General features: G+C 44.1%; 1 protein-coding gene across 1 annotated transcript in view; it reads left to right on the forward strand.

The window, feature by feature from the left end:
* sez6b (seizure related 6 homolog b) overlaps positions 1-19933 on the forward strand; it is a 934329-nt gene that overhangs the window by 775305 nt on the left and 139091 nt on the right. The window contains exons 6-7 of the mRNA XM_078224908.1: positions 16428-16596; positions 19327-19493. Of these exons, the coding sequence (XP_078081034.1) occupies positions 16428-16596; positions 19327-19493 (336 nt within the window). The remainder of the gene's footprint in view (positions 1-16427; positions 16597-19326; positions 19494-19933) is intronic.

The following is a 19933-nucleotide window of genomic DNA, read 5'->3' on the forward strand; positions in this document are numbered from 1 at the left end:
TCCGACGATGAGAGGCAGAGTAAATTGGACCTATATTCTCTGGAGTTGAGAAGAATGAGAGGCAATCTCATTGAAACTTGCGATACTCAGAAGGTGGTTGATCAGGTAGACATTGAGAGATTGGGCGGGAATTTGCGGCCTCGCTCAGGCGAGATCATAAAATCCTGCCCGAGGCCAATGGAGATTTCCATTCTGGGAACTTTCCCACCCCAATTCTGGAGCAGGCGAGGTGGTGGGGGTTTGTTCATTGTTTCTGCTGGTCGGGAAATCTAAAACATAGGGGTACAGTCTCAGGATAAAGAACCAATCATTTAGGACTGAGAAGCAGAGAAATTACTTCACTCAAAGTGTTGTGTATCTTTGGGATTTTCTCCGCAGAGGGTTGTGGATGCTCCATCATTGAATATATTTATGGCCTGAATAGATGAGTCTTTTTGGCTCCCAGAACATAAGGCATAAGCAAGGAAGTGGCATCGAAGCCCAAGATCAATAATATCTTTAATAGTGGAGCAGGCTCAATGGGCAGGATACACCTATTTCTTGTGTTCATCATGGATTCTACAGCCAACCTTCAGCTAAGCTTGTGTTGGTACGGCTGGCCGGTGCACAATGTAAGGGAGCCGTCCATTAGAACCATACAATACCTACAGTGCAGAAAGAGGCCATTTGGCCCATCAAGTCTGCATCCACATGGTGAAAGAGCATCCCACCCAGGCCTTCTCCTCCACCCTATCCCCGTAACCCCATGCATTTACCATGGCTAATCCACCTAATCTACGCATCTTTGGAGTGTGGGAGGAAACCGGAACACCCGGAGGAAACCCACGCAGACACGGGGAGAATGTGCAAACTCCACACAGACAATGACCCGAGGCCGGAATCGAAACCGGGTCCCTGGAGATGTAAGGCAGCAGTGCCACCCATCCATTGTGAACTCCTCCGTTAAGGAATTGCACAGCCAGCGTTCAGTAGCATGCAGGAACATTAAGACTGAGATGTGGAGCCCGCTGGATTCAATGAGAAGGCTCTGCCTCATGGCTCTCTGCTCAGCAACACTTTAATAAAGTAATCCATTATAGCTGTACCTGGAAAATATGCTGGAAATCTGTCTTCATGTTGAATGAAAGTGTTGTTTGGTCATGTTTACAGTTTGAGTAATCTCCTTCGAATTAATTTTTCTTTATTATTTTACACATTTTCCTTCCTCCTATACCTCACCACAGGAGCTTACTGCAACCATTACTTAGTGCCAAGGCATCTATGTGTTTCTGACTTGTGCCTTGCAACATATTTATCAAACCTCCAGCTGTGGTCCCTGCCTCAGTTTCTGTCATCAACTAACTTCACAGCAGTGTATAGAGTTGAGCGGCTGTGATATCATGTCATTTGCAGCCTAGGGAGGCAAAAACTTCAATGTCCCATCCTGACAGTTCAAGAGTGTTTCTGGCTTGCAGGTTCAGACCTCAACTGGGGAGGTAGGGGGCCATTGCTTCTGAGCTCCTCAGCATCACGTATGCGGGGGAAGGGGGAATGGGGGGATGGGAGGGAGCCCTCTTGGATATTTCCCTCTTGGATAGTTCCCTCTTGAATGGTTCCCTCTTGGATGTTCCCAGTTAAAGGTTTATGTGTCAATTATCCAGAAGCACTAACTTCCCTTGGAACTTCCCCGTCCAATAAACTGATTTAAATCGCTAACTTCAGGTGGTTCTGCTCATAAAATCCCTACAGTGCAGGAAGAGGCCATTTGGCCCATCGAGTCTGCACCGACCACAATCCCACCCAGGCCCTATTCCCATAACCCCTCACATTTACCCTGCTAACCCCCCGTGACACTAGGGTCAATTTAGCATGGTCAATCAACCTAACCCACTGATCCTTAGACTGTGGGAGGAAACCGGAGCACCCGGAGGAAACCCATGCAGACATGGGGATGGATAAATCCAGTTTTACATCAATAGTTACTCTGAAATAGTTAGAAGGGAAAAAAAGCATTTCTAACTTCACTGTAACTATTTTAAACACCCAGACCGAGCCCCGCATGGGACACCCAACACACCCCTGACCGCACCCACCAACAGGGGATCCTCCAAATAAGCACCCACACCACCCCCACCCCATGGTATTCCCCTGCTGCTTGGGCTTCCCCACCCACCCTCCGACCCAATCCCAAGCGACCCCCTCCCACCCAACCCAGTTAACAGCCTCCAAACATCCCGGCACCCCTGACTTGACCTCACACAGCCCGACTCAAGTCCTTCCCCCTCAACCCGACTAACACTTCCCCCCTACCAATGCTTTGTCCCCTGCCTCAGGGATGACCCGCCCCACAAATGTCCAGACCCCTCCCCCCCTCAATTTGGAATGTCCAGACCCCCACCGCACTCCCACCTCCTCAATCAATGTCCGAACCCCTAGCTCCCACATCCCATTCACTTACTTTAGAAACTTACTTTCTTCCTTTCAATGGGACCTTTAAACTCGGCCACTGTTAATAGCGGGCATGCTTTCCTTCGATCTGCTCCTTTCACACCTTGCCACTGGAGCCAGTGCCCTGCTTCACTCCTTCATCTCACCCAGCCTGAGTCAAAAAGGTCGGGCGAGCCAGCACTTTCCCTTTCAAGCAGAGATAAGTCGCTACGGAGTGGTAATCTGCACAGCTGATTCTCAGTCCCAGGAAGTTGTGGGTCAGGGATTCCGCTTTGGGTGGAGTTGGGAAATTGCACCCAAAATTGTTCTCCAACCTGCAATGGTTACGTTAAAATTCAAATTTCTATTAGAATGTACTTTCATGACCACAGACTTAAAATGTGCCTTGAGCCACTTGTTAGAATCTAAATATTTCCTCTTTCTCCTCTTGCCATTAAAAAGCATTTTTTGATGTATTTTAAGAGTGGCAACCTGGTGCAGTTTTATTAATACAGCTGAAAATGGATTTGCCACCAAAACCAAGAATGTTTGTAACGGTGTCCTGTCCTCTATTTGAGAGCAATATGATTGAACAGGCATTTAAAAAGGAAACTATACTGGGCCATTTAATAGGGGTGGCACAGTGGTTAGCACTGCTGCCTCACAGCGCCAGGGGCTCGGGTTCAATTCCCGGTCTGTGTGGAGTCTGCACATTCTCCCCGTGCCTGCATGGGTTTCCTCCGGGTGCTCCGGTTTCCTCCCACAGTCTGAAAGACGTGCTGGTTAGGTGCATTGGCCATGCTAAATTCTCCCTCAGTGTACCCGAACAGGCGCTGGAGTGTGGCGACTAGGAGATTTTCACAGTAACTTCATTGCAGTGTTAATGTAAGCCTACTTGTGACACTAATGAATAAACTTTAAACTTGTCTGCTGTACACTGATCAGAATCTTCGTAAATTCAATATCTTTTGATATGAAAACATTTGTATGGGCGGCACGGTGGCACAGTGGTTAGCACTGCTGCCTCACAGCGCCTGAGATCCTGGTTCAATTCCCGGCTTAGGTCACTGTCCATGCGGAGTCTGCACGTTCTCCCCATGTCTGCGTGGGTTTCCTCCCACAGTCCAAAAGGCCATGCCAAATTCTCCCTCAGTGTATCCGAACAGGTGCCGGAGTGTGGCAACTGGGGGATTTTCACAGTAACTTCATTGCGGTGTTAATGTAAGCCTACTTGTGACACGAATAATAAAAATAAAATTTAAACTTTAGCCAGTGTCTTTATTGCGATGAAAATGAAGGCAGGCTGAAGAGCCTTCCCAAGCCACTGGAGTTTCATAACTTTTCCCTGAGGCTACGGCCAATTTTATGGACGAGGCCCAACTCAGGCAAATTGAACTTTGAACTAAACCAACAAAAAAATGGTAGAAAACACCGGCAAAAAAATGATTCCAGGGATAAACAACTGTAGCCAAGAGGATAGATTGGAAAGTTTGGGTCTGTTTTCCTTGGAGAAAAGAAAGCTGAGAGGATACTTGATACTCCAAGATCCTGAGAGGGAATGGACAGGGTAAATAGTGAGAAACTGTTCCCACTCCAGATAGCATCAAGAACCAGATTGATTCAAAATAATGGACAAAAGGAGTAGAAGTGACCATAGAAATCATAGAATCATAGAAACCCTACAGTGCAGAAAGAGGCCATTCGGCCCATCGAGTTTGCACCGACAACAATCCCACCCAGGCCCTATCCCCATAACTCCACATATTTACCCTACTAATCCCTCTAACCTACGCACTAAAGGGCAATTTAGCATGGCCAATGCACTTAACCCGCACATCTTTGGAGCGTGGGAGGAAACTAGAGCACCTGGAGGAAACCCACGCAGACACAGGGAGAACGTGCAAACTCCACACAGACAGTGACCCAAGCCGGGAATTGAACCCAGGTCCCTGGCGCTCTAAGGCAGCAGTGCTAACCACTGTGCCACCACAACTGTGCCCTGAGAGTGGTTAGAGTTTGGAACGAACTTCCTCAGAGGGTGGGATAGGCAGATCCGTTGGAGGTATTCAAAAGGGAATTGGATTGTTACCTGAAAGGAAAGAATGTCCAAGTGTATGGGATAAAGCAAGGGAGTAAAATTAGGTAGAATGCTCTTTCAGAGAGCAGTGCAGACTCGATGGGCTGAATGTCCTCCTTCTGCATTGTAAAGATTCTGTAATAAGTGATCTGAGGCATGACCAACTAGCAGTTCCCCAATATTTTGCATTGGTTCAGTTAATTCTGCCTGGATTGCATTGGCATCAATGTTAACGAACAGAAACTTGATCCCAAAATGTTTATCCTGATGGGAGAGCCACTAAGTTCCATAAACCTCAATATTCCTCCATTCTGTGAATGTACATTCCTGTCTGTGAATGTGTTAATGTCTGCACCTTTCGAGACTTTGTTGTCTGTTTCAAATGATATTTTGGTGAATGTTAGCTTATAAATATATTCTTGAGCAATCAGGAAAATGCATTCCCCTCACAGCTCTTACCATTCTCTGCCCCAAATGTCTGCTTCAAGCACAGGTTTCCAAAAGAGAGATTATTTTTGACATAAGCTGATTAGAGATCTTTGAGGAGGTTACAGATCATCATCGAATGAGAAAATGCAGTGGAAGCAGTGTACACAGTATCGAGTTTCAGAAAGCATTTGAAAAGGTACCACTCAGGAGACTATTGGGTGACACAGTGGCACAGTGGTTAGCACTGCTGCCTCACAGTGCCAGGGACTCAGGTTTGATTCCCGGCCTGGGTCGCTGTCTGTGTCATTCTCCCTGTGTCTGCGTGGGTTTCCTCTGGGTGCTCCAGTTTCCTCCCACAGTCTGAAACACGCGCTGGTTAGGCGCATTGGCCATGCTAAATTCTCCCTCAGTTTACCCGAACAGGTGCCAGAGTGTGGTGACCAGGGGATTTTCACAGTAACTTCATTGCAGTGTTAATGTAAGCCTAATTGTGACACTAATAAATAAACTACTGGGGAAGATTGAGAGGAATGGAATCAAAGGAGACCAGAACAAATTGAATGAAAAATGTGGAAGGGAGGAAACAGATGGTAATAAAGGAATTTTCCTGGATTGGTTGGAAGTGAGTGGAAGCCCATTGGGACCATGTTATCAGACCATGTCTATTCATTGTGTACTTCAATAATCTGAATAAGGATAAAGTCACCATAGTCCCAGAGGATCATAGGCTGCTCTCGCTTTTGAGGGGGAAAAGCGGACTGGTGGTGATTTAACCTGAGGATCACCACACCTCCGGAAAGGGGCAATGTTGAGAAGGCAGGGCCTTCATGAATAACCTCTGCCGGTACGGGAATTGAACCCACGCTGTTGGCATCGCTCTGCATCACCAGCCAGATCTCCAGCCAACTGAGCGAACTGACGGATGTACAAAGCGTGAGGGTGGTGTCCATATCTGAGAGTGAGAACCAGAGGAAGCTGCACAGGAATATAGATGAGATAACAGAATGAACAAAAAGGAGCAGATGGAACTTAATGTGACAGGGTATATTTTGATTTATTAAAAAGAAATAATTGCCGCGCTTTGAAGGAAAACTTGGTGATGTGAAGAAGCAAGTGAAGGTAAGGATTAAAACTTGCACCACAAGTGGATAAAGCAATCAAAAGCAGATTACTGAGATATAAAGTTGAGATGTAATAATGAATATATATAAAGCTTTATTAAGATCACAGTTGGAGTACAGTGTGCAGTTTTTAACTCCGTAAGATGTAGGAGCAGAAGTAGGCCATTCAGCCCATCAAGTCTGTTCCACCATTCAATGAGATCATGATTACAGGAAGGATGATGAGGTGACAGAGGAAAGAAGTGTTTAAAATTATGGGGAGATGTGGCTCAATAGATTAGAATGCATTCATTCCAATGATTGAGTGGTCGAGAAGAAGGAGCAAGATTAAATAACAAGGAATCTGGGATACAGAGGAAGCGATGTGTCTTTTTACACTGAGAGTTGGGAGTTGGTGAAACAAACTACCAGAGTATATGGCCCCAAGCAGCGGTTATGATGACCTTTAAGACTAGGTTGGACAGGCGGTTGAAGGAAAAGGGAGTAGGTGAAAGTGTGAACAAGGCATACATATGGGATTGGAGGAACTGCCCAGGTGGACTTGCATACGGTCTGGCTGGGCTGTGCCGATGTAATGTAATATCTATCTAACCCCCAACCCGGCATCACAGTCCCTAATATGCTAATAGAACATAGAACATAGAACATTACAGCGCAGAACAGGCCCTTCGGCCCACGATGTTGCACCGACCAGTTAAAAAAAAAACTGTGACCCTCCAACCTAAACCAATTTCTTTTCGTCCATGAACCTATCTACGGATCTCTTAAACGCCCCCAAACTAGGCGCATTTACTACTGATGCTGGCAGGGCATTCCAATCCCTCACCACCCTCTGGGTAAAGAACCTACCCCTGACATCGGTTCTATAACTACCCCCCCTCAATTTAAAGCCATGCCCCCTCGTGCTGGATTTCTCCATCAGAGGAAAAAGGCTATCACTATCCACCCTATCTAAACCTCTAATCATCTTATATGTTTCAATAAGATCCCCTCTTAGCCGCCGCCTTTCCAGCGAAAACAATCCCAAATCCCTCAGCCTCTCCTCATAGGATCTCCCCTCCATACCAGGCAACATCCTGGTAAACCTCCTCTGCACCCTCTCCAAAGCCTCCACATCCTTCCTGTAATGTGGGGACCAGAACTGCACACAGTACTCCAAGTGCGGCCGCACCAGAGTTGTGTACAGTTGCAACATAACGCCACGACTCCTAAATTCAATCCCCCTACCAATAAACGCCAAGACACCATATGCCTTCTTAAGAACCCTATCTACTTGATTCCCAACCTTCAGGGATCTATGCACACATACACCTAGATCCCTCTGCTCCTCCACACTACTCAAAGTCCTCCCGTTAGCCCTATACTCAACACATCTGTTATTCCTACCAAAGTGAATTACCTCACACTTCTCCGCATTAAACTCCATCCGCCACCTCTCGGCCCAACTTTGCAACCTGTCTAAGTCTTCCTGCAAACTACGACACCCTTCCTCACTGTCTACCACACCACCGACTTTGGTGTCATCAGCAAATTTGCTAATCCACCCAACTATACCCTCATCCAGATCATTAATAAATATTACAAACAGCAGTGGCCCCAAAACAGATCCCTGAGGTACACCACTTGTAACCGCACTCCATGATGAATATTTACTATCAACCACCACCCTCTGTTTCCTATCCGCTAGCCAATTCCTGATCCAATTTCCTAGATCACCCCCAATCCCATACATCTGCATTTTCTGCAGAAGCCTACCATGGTGAACCTTATCAAACGCCTTACTAAAATCCATATATACCACGTCCACTGCCTTGCCCCCATCCACCTCCTTGGTCACTTTCTCAAAAAACTCAATAAGGTTAGTAAGGCACGACCTACCTGCCACAAAACCATGCTGACTATCACCTATCAATTCATTACTCTCCAAATAACTATAAATCCTATCCCTTATAATTTTTTCCAACATCTTGCCGACAACAGAAGTGAGACTCACCGGTCTATAATTCCCGGGGAAGTCTCTGTTCCCCTTCTTAAACAATGGGACAACATTCGCTAACCTCCAATCTTCTGGTACTATACCAGAGGCCAATGACGACCTGAAGATCAGAGCCAGAGGCTCTGCAATCACTTCTCTTGCCTCCCAGAGAATCCTTGGATAAATCCCATCCGGACCAGGGGATTTATCTATTTTCAGACCCTCCAGAATATCCTGCACATCCTCCTTATCAACTGTAATACTGTCTATTCTGTTGTGTCTTCCATTTCACGTAGGGAGGGCGGCACGGTGGCACAGTGGTTAGCACTGCTGCCTCACAACTCCAGGGACCCGGGTTCAATTCTGGCCTCAGGTGATTGTGTAAAGTTTGCACATTCTCCCCATGTCTGCGTGGGTTTCCTCCGGGTACTCCAGTTTCCTCCCACACTCCAAAGATGTGCAGGTGAAGTGCATTGGCCTTGATAAATTGCCCCTCAGTGTCCCGAGATGTGTCAGGGTTAGATGGATTACCCATGGTAAATGTGTGGGGTTACAGGGATAGGGTGGGGCAGAGGGCCCGGGGAAGATACTTTGTCAGAGAGTCAGCACAAACCCGATGGGCCGAAGGGCCTCTTCTCCACTGTGGGGATTCTATGAATAAATGCTGGCCTAGCCAGCGACCCCACACCCTGTAACTGAACTTTTTTAAAAAAGTAACAGAGAGATTACCAGTACAACAGTAGCTATAGAAACACGTTTTATTCCTGTTGTCCCATACTCACTGGAAGCTGGACTACGACCACACAACTTATTTCGCAGAAGAACATCGGAAGTATGGAAATGGAATGGCCGATCAAGCCCATCAAATATCGTGTTTCAAATGAAAGGTTAAACAACAAAAGCCTAATTGTGAAGACATTGTTGTAGAATAATTAGTGGTTGATTATTAGGGAAAAGAAAATCCAATCATTGTAGTCCAGAAACCATGCTGTGCCATATTAGATAATGTGTGAGACATTAACATAATTTACTTTCGCTGTTGTTATAAATAATAGATCAACAACAAATTACGTTTAAGTAGCATCTTTACGGGAAGCCGTATTGATAATGTTCTACAATGAAAAGATGCCGCGGTGCAAATTGCAATTTAAGGAGTGTTGTGGCAAAGAGGCTTTCTAGACTATTAGCGAAATCCAGTTTGAAGGTGATTGAGATGCTGAATGAGGGTCCTCACAATATTTAGGAAAAAGGCAGATGATGAGGTGGTGATGGAAGAAAGCAGTCATAATCATGGATATCAAGAGTAAAGGTCAACTCACCTCATGGGTGAATAAATGCATGTGTGTATTTATGAAAAACTAGATATTTCATAATCAACAATTTCATGGATCATATTTTGAGGTAACTTTTAGTTTTAGGAATTCATGTGTTGAATGCAAGATAAATGGAAACATCTAATTAAGGTAAACTGATCACCAAGCCTAATGTAAATGCATATCCAACAAACCTGAGTTAATTTCAGTTAAAAGGTAACTTAGGTATATTTAACCAGGTCAGAGTTAGAAGGAAACACCAAACAATGGATGACCTATTTCTGGACCACTTGGTATAGTCAGAAGATCTGGACACATCTCAATAAAAAGATTTTAATTATTTAGGTAGTTCCTAGATGAAACAAAGCTAAAACCAGTTTGTAAAAATGGGGGATTCTTGATGGACCCAGCAAGTCTGGAGAGAGGGCAATCATATCCATTAGATATATTATTTATTTATATTGATCACAGAATAAATGAAGGTAAAACATTGGTGTTTCTGTTTCGGAACATCCCAAAGCATGCCACATTGTCAGAGAGATGGACTTTGGGGATTAGAAGGCTCTTTTGTTTCATTTATCGAGGTGTTTCTCATAGAAGGCAGTTGCAGATTGTGTCTTTTGTCCGTTGCTGTTTACTTGGAATTCATGAGGGAAAGGAGACGAAGATATTTGTCTAGTTTGGAGCTAGAGAAAAATCTACAGTAACCCCACAGTGAAAACAAGCATTTCAGTTGCAGAAGGCAGTGAGGCCAAGCTGGAGCTAAGCAGTCCATAGTGAAGTCTGAAAGAAAATTTAGGATCACTTAGTCAAATGTTCATGGAAGGATCCCCATAAAATCTTGTACATGAAAGAGTGTTTGAAACACTGAGGAGTAATCAAAGTGAATTCTGATGTGCTGTTTGGTTAGTACCTGAAGAAATGACTGGATCTTCATGATTTCATAAAACAAGGGTAGGAGGTGGTGGGGGTAAAAGTAAAACTGATTCATGGTATAAATAGTTATAAACTATAATGTTAATTTCAGAGTAATTAAGGAAGTGGCCTAAGAAATAATGAATGCATTGGTGGTCATCTTCCAAGACTCTATAGACTCTGGAACAGTTCCAATGGATTGGAGGGTAGCTAATGTAACCCCTCTATTTAAAAAGATAGTTAGAGAGAAAACAGTGAATTAGACCAAGGCAGCTTGACGTTGGCAGTGAAGAAAATGCTGGAGTCCATTATAAAAGATTTAATAGCATAGCATGGGTGGCACAATGGTTAGCACTGCTGTCTCACAGTGCCAGGGACCCAGGTACGATTCCTGTCTTGTATCACTGTCTGTGTGGAATCTGCATGTTTTCCCCGTGTCTGCGTGGGTTTCCTCCGGGTGTTCCAGTTTCCTCCCACAGTCCAAAAGACATGCTGGTTAGATGCATTGGCCATGCTAAATTTTCCTTCGGTGTACCTGAACAGTCGCCAGAGTTTGGCGAACAGGGGATTTTCACAGTAACTTCATTGTAGTGTTAATGTAAGCCTACTTGTGGCACTAATAAATAAACTAAACTTAAACAGTGGCAGGATCAGAGAGAATCAGCATGGATTTATGAAAGGGAATTATGCTTGACAAATCTACTGGAATTCTCCAAGGGTGTAACTAGTAGAGTTGCTGAGGGGGAGTTTGTAGATGTGGTTTATTCGGACTCTCTAAAGGCTTTTGACAAAGTCCCACACAAGAGATTAGCATGTAATATTAAACTGCATGGGATTGGGGGTAGTGTATTGAGGTGGATGAAAAAGTGGTTGGCATACTGGAAACAAAGACTAGAAATAAACATATCTTTTTCCAAGTGGGAGCTGGTGACTAGTGGGGTACTGCAGCATCAGTGCTGGGACTATTCACAGTATGTATTATTGACTTAGATGAGGGAACTAAATGTAATATCTCCAAATTTGCAGATGGCATAAAGCTGAGTGGGAGGGTGAACTGTGAGGAGAATACAGAAAGGCTTCAGTGTGATTTGGACAAGTTGCATGAGTAGCAAATGCACCACAGATGCACTATAATGTGGATAAATGTGAGGTTATCCACTTCGGTAACAAAAACAGGAAGGCAGATTATTATCTGAATTGCTATATATTGGCAGAGGGGAATGTAAAACAAGATCCGGGTGCCCTTGTACACCAGTCGCTGAAAGTAAGCATGCAGATGCAACAGGCAGTAAAGAAGGCAAATAGTATGTTGGCCTTCATAGTGAGAGGATTCGAGTACAGGAGCAGGGATGTCTTGCTGCAGTTAGAAGTTTAACAACACCAGGTTAAAGTCCAACAGGTTTATTTGGTAGCAAAAGCCACACAAGCTTTCGGAGCTGCAAGCCCCTTCTTCAGGTGAGTGGGAATTCTGTTCACAAACAGAGCATATAAAGACACAACCTCAATTTACATGTATCTCCACATCATTGCTGCAGTTATACAGGGTCTTGGTAAGACCACACCTGGAATATTGTGTGCTGTGTTGTCTCCTTGTCTGAGGGAGGATGTTCTTGCTATGGTGGGAGTGCAGGGAAGGTTGACCAGATTCATTCTTGGGATGTCTCGACTGACACATGAAGAGAGATTGAGTCAGTTAGGATTTTATTCGCTGGAGAAACCCATAAAATTCTAAAAGGACGTGACAGGGTAGATACAGAAAGCATGTTCCCGATGGCGGGGGAGTCCAAAACCACGGGTCATGGTCTCAGGATACTAGGTCTGAGATGAGGGAAAATTACTTTACCCAGAGAATTGGAAGCCTGTACCACTGTATTTATACCACAGAAAACATTTAAGGTCAAAAAATTGAATGGTTTCAAGAAGGAGTTAGATATAGCACTTGGGGCTAAAGGAATCAAAGCGGGAATGCGGGAATAGATTACTGAGTTGGATGATCAGATTGGATGGCAGAGCAGGCTTGAAGGGCCAAATCATTTACACCTGGTCTTATTTTCTATGTTTCTAAGTTGTTTTTTTTAAGGTTTTCTATATATACAGTAAAGTTTGTCTTTGTTTAAAAACATGGAGTCTTGTGGTGTAGTTCTTTCACTGGGTGCTCAGATTTCCCTTCAGACATGTCCACATGGGGGTCATAACAATACCATGTCAAGGGCATGCAATATAGCTAGATGCGTTTTGGTTGTATTTTCAACTTATTTTTAGGAGAGGGTTGGGATAAATTTTGGAAGTACCTCATAACCAGGGTAAAAGGCCTCAGTGTGCTTTCCATAATGGGATAATCAGGTAAAGGCATTTAGAACTCATCTGGTTTACTAATGCCCTTTAGGGAAGGAAATCTGCCATCCTTACCTGGTTTGACCGACATGGGATTCCAGACCCACAGCAATGCGTTTGACTCCTAAATGCCCTGAGAGATGGGCAATAAATGCTGGCCCAGCCAGCAATGCCCACATCCCATGAATGAATTTTTAAAAACCCTGATAAGAGGAATGGTCTGCTGTTATACGGTGCTTTCTTTCATTTTTGTCTACTGCTTTGTCATTATTCCATGATGTCTATTGTGCTGCGTTTGTTTGTAGTCTACTGTGATACTCCTCTTCATTAGAAATACATTGAAATCATTGTTTCAACTTTGAATGATAATTTTCAGAACAAAGAACTCGCAAACCAGCAGAATGCTGAAATCCAGTATTCCACAATGTATTGTACGTGACCTTATTTTACATTCTTGTCATGGAATAATTTTCCCATCCCGCCCACTACGGGACTGTGCAAAGGTACGTTGACATCAGGCGGGATTTTCCAGTCTTGGATGAGCACGGCCAGAGAATCCCATCCATAGAGTCGTGCAGTGCCGAAAAGGCCCTTCAGCCTATCGAGGCTGCACCGACAATAACTGCCACTAAAGTTGCGCTATTCCCATTTTTCTGCACTTGTCCCAAGTCCTTGAATATTATATTTCAAGTGCTCATCCAAATATTTTTTAAAGGTTCATCGAATCATAGTATCCCTGCAGTGCAGAAGGAGGCCATTTGGCCCATTGAGTCTGCACAGACAACAATCCCACCCAGCCCCTTTTCCCGTAATCCCACATATTTACCCTGCTAATCCCTCTAACCTACGCATCCCAAGACACTAAGGGGCAATATAACACGTTTAAATGGACATCTTTGGACTGTGGGAGGAAACTGGAGCCCACACAGACACGAGGAGAATGTGCAAACTCCACACAGACAGCAACCCAAGCTGGGAATCGAACCCAGGTCCCTGGCACTGTGAGGCAGCAGTGCTAACCATTCTGCCACCGGGCTTCCACTACCTGCCCAGGCAGTGCACTCCAGATTCCCGCCACCCTCTGAGTGAAAAATGTTTTTCTCAAATCCCCTCTGAATCTCCTGTCCTTCACCCGAAAGCTGTGCCCCCCCCCCCCCACCGCCCCCCCCATGATGACACCTCAGCAAAGGGAAACAGCTGCTCCCTATTTGCCTCTTCATTCTCTAAGACGAGGGCTAAATTTTATTGTTGAGGTACAATTTGTACATATTCTTTTGCAAGGCACGCATAGAAACCTCTGTCGCCTGAATGTGAAACAAAATCCTACACAGTGCATTTCCCGGGCAGCTGTAATGGAGGACAGTCACATTTTCGGTGCTGAAATATTCTTCCTGTCCCTTGATGAAAAAGTAAATAACTGCAACTGAATTGTTTATCACACTTGTAATCTTGCAGGTATTTCAGGCACTCACTCAGAATCATCGTGCACTCCGCCTGAATTCCAGTATCACGCCCTTATCTGCAGAGAACTGTTAAATACTACAACGGTGCTTACATTGCCCAATATTTGTAAGAGATATATATGTAATATGTATGTATGTGTGCACATGAGCGTATGTTGGTTAGCTCAGTTGGCTGGACAGCTGGTTAGTGATGTGGAGCAATGCCAACAGCGTGGATTCAATTCCTGTACCGGCTGAGGTTATTCGTGATTTGATTTGATTTGATTTATTATTGCCACATGTATTAGCATGCAGTGAAAAGTATTGTTTCTTGCGTGCTATACAGACAAAGCATACCATTCATAGAGAAGGAAATGAGAGAGTGCAGAATGTAATATTACAGTTATAGCTAGGGTGTAGCGAAAGATAAACTTAATGCAGGGTAGGTCCATTCAATCTGTGATACAACCAGAAAGGCAGCAGGGAAGAAGCTGTTCTTGTGTCGGTTGGTACATGACCTCAGACTTTTGTCTCTTTTTCCTGACGGAAGAAGGTGGAAGAGAGAATGTCCGGGGTGCGTGAGGTCCTTAATTATGCTGGCTGCTTTGCTGAGGCAGCGGGAAGTGTAGACAGAGTCAATGGATGGGAGGCTGGTTTGTGTGATAGATTGGGCTACATTCACGACTTTTTGCACTCTTGGGCAGTGCAGGATTCAGACCAATCTGTGATACAACCAGAAAGAATGCGTTCTATGGAGAAGACCCGCCTTCTCAACCTTGCCCCTTGCCTGATGTGTGATGTGTCTCAGGTTAAATCACCACCAGTCAGCTCTCCCCCTCAAAGGGGAAAGCAGCCTATGGTCATCTGGGACTGTGGCGACTTTATCTTTTTTGTATAAAAGCAAATTACTGCGGATGCCGGAATCTGAAACAAAAACAGAAATGCTGGAAATCTCAGCAGGCCTGATAGCATCTGTGGAGAGAGAATAGAGCCAAAGTTTCAAGTGAAGATGCCCCTTCGCCAGAGCTGAAGACAAAGAAAATCGGACAAGATTAATACTGTAAGGGTGAGGAGGGTGTGATGGGGGGCCGTATTGATAGTGTGATGTTAGTATACATTGAAGAGGTTTTATTTAAATTATGGTCACAGCCTTGGGTGATGTCATTGCTGGAAAGAGGAAGACAAAATGTGGGCAGGTGACCGAGGTTTTTCAGCTTTCAGTTTTGTTTTGGCTGCAGTGTTGGAGGCAGTCTTAGAAGCAAGCTGGAAAATATAAGTCTCTTTCTCTCTCTGCTTTGCTTTGAAAATTTTACCAGTTAGCTGAAAGAAAGACTTGTTGCCGTGCTGCAGTAATTAATCTGTGCTTTGGTGTTTTGGGGAGCTGATCTGACTACAAACTGCTCTGAGTTTTCAAGATCATTTGAAATCAGCATTTAACCCAGGGAACTGGATTCCAGTATCACGTGAGCTTTAGCTGTTTAAAGGGTTTTGTTTATTGGGTATTGGTTTTGATTGGGACAGCTTATATATTCATTAAGAGTTATACATTATAGTGGTTGTTTTGTTTCTTGTTTGTAATTGATAAAAGTTCTTGCTAATTTTCTTACTATACATGTTAACTATATTCTTAAATAAACTTTGTTTTAGAAAAGATCCCTCGTGGTGGGTCTTTTGAATCAAGCCTGAAGTGGAACACATCATGCTTCTCCTAGCCAAATTCAAGATGCAAAACTTATGATTCAGGCGAGCTTCATAAAACACTTTGGAATCTCTAACCTGAGCCATAACAATAGGAATAGAAATATGTATACGTATGTTTATATAGTTGATGGTGCTGGCATTGTCATAGACTTAACTTTCTGTAGTAGTTTTCACAAATAGTAACCTGATGAACCTTGTTAAAACATAGCAATATAGTACAATTACTTGTGGAGGAATCATAGAATCCTTACAGTGCAGAAGGAGGCCATTTGGCCTATCTAGTCTGCACTGACAACAATCCCACCCAGGCTCTATCCTTGTAACCCCACGTAATCCCCCTGACACTAAGGGGAATCCCGCCCAGACCTGTTCCCCATAACCCCAAGTATTTACCCCACTAATCCCCCTAACCTAGACATCTTGGGACACTAAGAGGCAATTTAGCATGGCCAATCCACCTAACCTGCACATCTTTGGGATGTGGGAGGAAACCGGAGCACCCGGAGGAAACCGACGGAGACACGGGGAGATGTTGAAGGTGCAGTGTATTTTTCTTCAGCAATTCATATCCCCATACCGCAGGCTTTCTAAAGTTATATTAATATTCTGTTCAGAGCAAAGAGGCAAGGAGTGGCTGCTTAGGTGTTGCTCCTTATTGCATTTCTCTTGGCTGAGGAGTAGGCACTAAATAATGCCGCAAATTTTATCTTGCAGCTACGTGCGGGGGGTTGATTAGAAATGCAACAATTGGCCGCATCACCTCGCCCAACTTTCCGGGTAACTATAGCAACAACCTGACCTGCTATTGGTTGATTGAAGCTCCTGAAGGAGAGAAGTTGCACCTGCACTTTGAAAAGGTTGCATTGGCTGAAGATGATGACAGGTAATGTCTGCAATACTTGATTGACTTAAATTGATTTGTTATTATCGTCACATATATTGGGATACAGTGAAAAATATAGTTACTTGCAAGCTATACAGACAAAACATACCGTTCATAGAATACAAAGGGGAGAAGGAAAGGATAGGGTGCAGAATATAGTGTTGCAGTTACCGATAGGGTAAAGAGAAAGATCAGCTTAATGTGTGATAGGACCGTTCAAAAATCTAATGGCAGCGGGGAAGAAGCTGTTCTTGAGTCGGTTGGTACGTGTTTCCAGACTTTTGTTATCTTTTTCCCGACGGAAGAAGGTGGATGAGAGCATGTCCGGGGTGTGTGGGGTCCTTGATTATGCTGGCTGCTTTCCTGAAGCAGCGGGAACTCGAGGTGGATGGGAGGCTGGTTTGCGTGACGGACTGGGCTACATTCATTACCCTTTGTAGTTTCTTGCAGTCTTGGTCAGAGCAGGAGCTGTGACTCTTTATTTAGCTCTTGCCTGAAAGCAGCACAGACTTGGTTGTGTGAACTCGGCTGTTTTGAAGTATCCGTGGGTTGAATTTTCTGCCCATTAAAGCACAAATGGAATCTAACCTCACGACTGCAACAGCTTTTAGTGAGTGAGTGGACAAACAGGATGTTGAGTATTTGTATAAGTGGCATACAAAGCTTTTTAATGGATAGGTATATGTTAGTGGGCTCTGAAACCAGAGTTTCAGAAATACTAAGTAACAGAGAAATTAGACCTGGATGGTTTGATTGTAAGAATGGTTTTGAGTAAGCACAGGCCTTGAAAATGAGTGACAGCACCAACAAGGATAATGCTTCAGCTGTAAGGCTTTGAAAAGATCCTAATCCATGTACTTGTATAAAATAATTTGTGTTATTCCTTATTTTCATTGAAGAGGAAAATAAATTTATACAGCATAGAAACGCACAGCTTAGTTGTTCAATAAGGCATTCAATAAGTCGCCACACAAAAGTTTATTATTCAAGATAAGGGCTCGTGGAGTCGGGGTTAATATTTTAGCATGGATAGAGGATGGTTTACTGGGCAGGAAGCAGAGAGTAGGGATAAAAGAGGCATTTTCAAGTTGGCAGGCTGTAACTAATGGAGTGCCGCAAGGATCGGTGCTGAGACCTCAAGCTATTTCTAATCTAGGTTAATGGCTCCGATGAAAAGAACGTGAATAATGTATTTAAATTTGCTGATGATACAAATCTAAGTGGGAGTGTCAGCTGAGGCTGCAAAGAGATAAAGACAGGTTAAGTGAGTGGGCAGCAAGGTGGCAGAGTGGGTATAAAATGAGGGGAATTGTGAATTTATTCACTTTGGTAATAAATATTGGAAAGCAGAATATTTTTTAAAAGGTGTGAAACTTGTAAATGTTGATATTTGAAGGGGCTTGAGTGTACTCATAGAAGGAACATAGAAGATTAACCTGCAGGTACAGCAAGCAGTTAGCAAGGCAACTGGCATGTTGGTCTTTATTGCTGAGGGATTGGAGTACAAGAATAAGGAAGTCTTGCTATAATTGTACAGGGCTTTGGAGAGATGATACTCGGAGTAGTGTGTACAGTTTTGGTCTCCATATCCAAAGAAGGATCTTGCCTTGGGAGTGGTACAACAAATATCCATTCAATTGTTTCCTGGGATTCAAGGATTGCTCAGCAAATTGGGCCAATACTCTGATGTTTATAAGAATGGTTTGATTTATTATTGTCACATGTATATTATAGTGAAAAGTATTGTTTCTTGCATGCTATACAGACAAAGCATACCATTCATAGAGAAGGAAAGGAGAGGGTGCAGAATGTAGTGTTACAGTCATAGCTAAGGTGTAGAGAAAGATCAATATGAGGGAGGTGCATTCAAAAGCCTGACAGCAGCTGGGAAGAAGCTGTCCTTGAGTCGGTTGGTACGTCACCTCTCAGACATTTGTATGTTTTTCCCGACGGAAGAAGGTGGAAGAGGTGATTTCATTGAAACATTCAAGATTCATAAGGGACTTGACAGGTTAGACACTAAGAGGTTATTTTCCTGGCTGAGGAGTGTAGAATATGGGGGAATAGTCTCAGGGTTGAACATTTAAGACTGAGATAAAGAGACATTCCTTTGCCTAAAGGTTTGAGCATATTTGGAATTCTCTATCCTGGGGTTGTGGATGCTCCATTGTTGGATATATTTATTGTTTAGATGGACAGGTCACTCATGGAATGGAGGGATATGGGGAGCAGGCAGGAAAGACTGAAGATTAGCCATGGTTGGAAAGAATGGAAGCGCAGTTTCAAAGGGCTGTATATGTCTTCTTCTTTCAGGGCGGCACGGTAGCACAGTGGTTAGCACTGCTGCTTCACAGCTCCAGAGACCTGGGTTCGATTCCCGGCTTGGGTCACTGTCTGTGTGGAGTTTGCACATTCTCCTCGTGTCTGCGTGGGTTTCCTCCGGGTGCTCCGGTTTCCTCCCACAGTCCAAAGATGTGCGGGTTAGGTTGATTGGCCGTGCTAAAATTGCCCTTAGTGTCTTGAAATGCGTAGGTTAAAGGGATTAGTGGGTAAAATATATGGGGGTAGGCCCTGGGTGGGATTGTGGTCGGTGCAGACTCGATGGGCCGAATGGCCTCTTTCTGTGCTGTAGGGTTTCTATGATTTCTTCTATGATTTCCCTGTTCCTGTTCCTTTGCTAACAGTGTCAACTTTTCAAATAAGCTCTAGAATTTATCTTTTGTTTGCCAGGCTTATAATTCGGAATGGGAACAGCATTGATGCTCCTCCAGTTTATGACTCCTATGAAGTGGAATACCTGCCCATTGAAGGCATTGTCAGCGAGTCCCAACACTTCTTCATTGAATTGACCACTGATAGCTCTGGTACATCGACTGGAATGGCTTTAAGATACGAAGGTAACTATTCAGAACATGAAAAAGCGATTGAATTATTTTAATATAAAGAGAGCAAAAAGTCTTGTGATTTTATTTTTCCGAAGAGGACTTTAGCCCCAGAGTTTACTAAGAGAGGTGAAGGAGCTTTTGCCATTCATCGCAGACACAGGTGCCCTGTGGACCCACGATGGGTTGTCGGGGACTTCTCTCTTCTGCTGTCTGTTTGAATTTAGCACCCTCTACAGGTGAAGCTGTGAGCTGGACAAGATGTGGAGATGCCGGCATTGGACTGGGGTAAGCACAGTAAGAAGTCTCACAACACCAGGTTAAAGTCCAACAGGTTTATAAACCTGTTGGACTTTAACCTGGCGTTGTGAGACTTCTTACTGAGCTGGACAAGAGGCAGGGAACTTATCAACTAATCGGATTGAAGAATCCTCAGAGAGGAACGTGGACAGTGG

The sequence above is a fragment of the Mustelus asterias genome, chromosome 12 (genome assembly GCF_964213995.1).
Source record: "Mustelus asterias chromosome 12, sMusAst1.hap1.1, whole genome shotgun sequence".
Taxonomy (NCBI): Eukaryota; Metazoa; Chordata; class Chondrichthyes; order Carcharhiniformes; family Triakidae; genus Mustelus; species Mustelus asterias.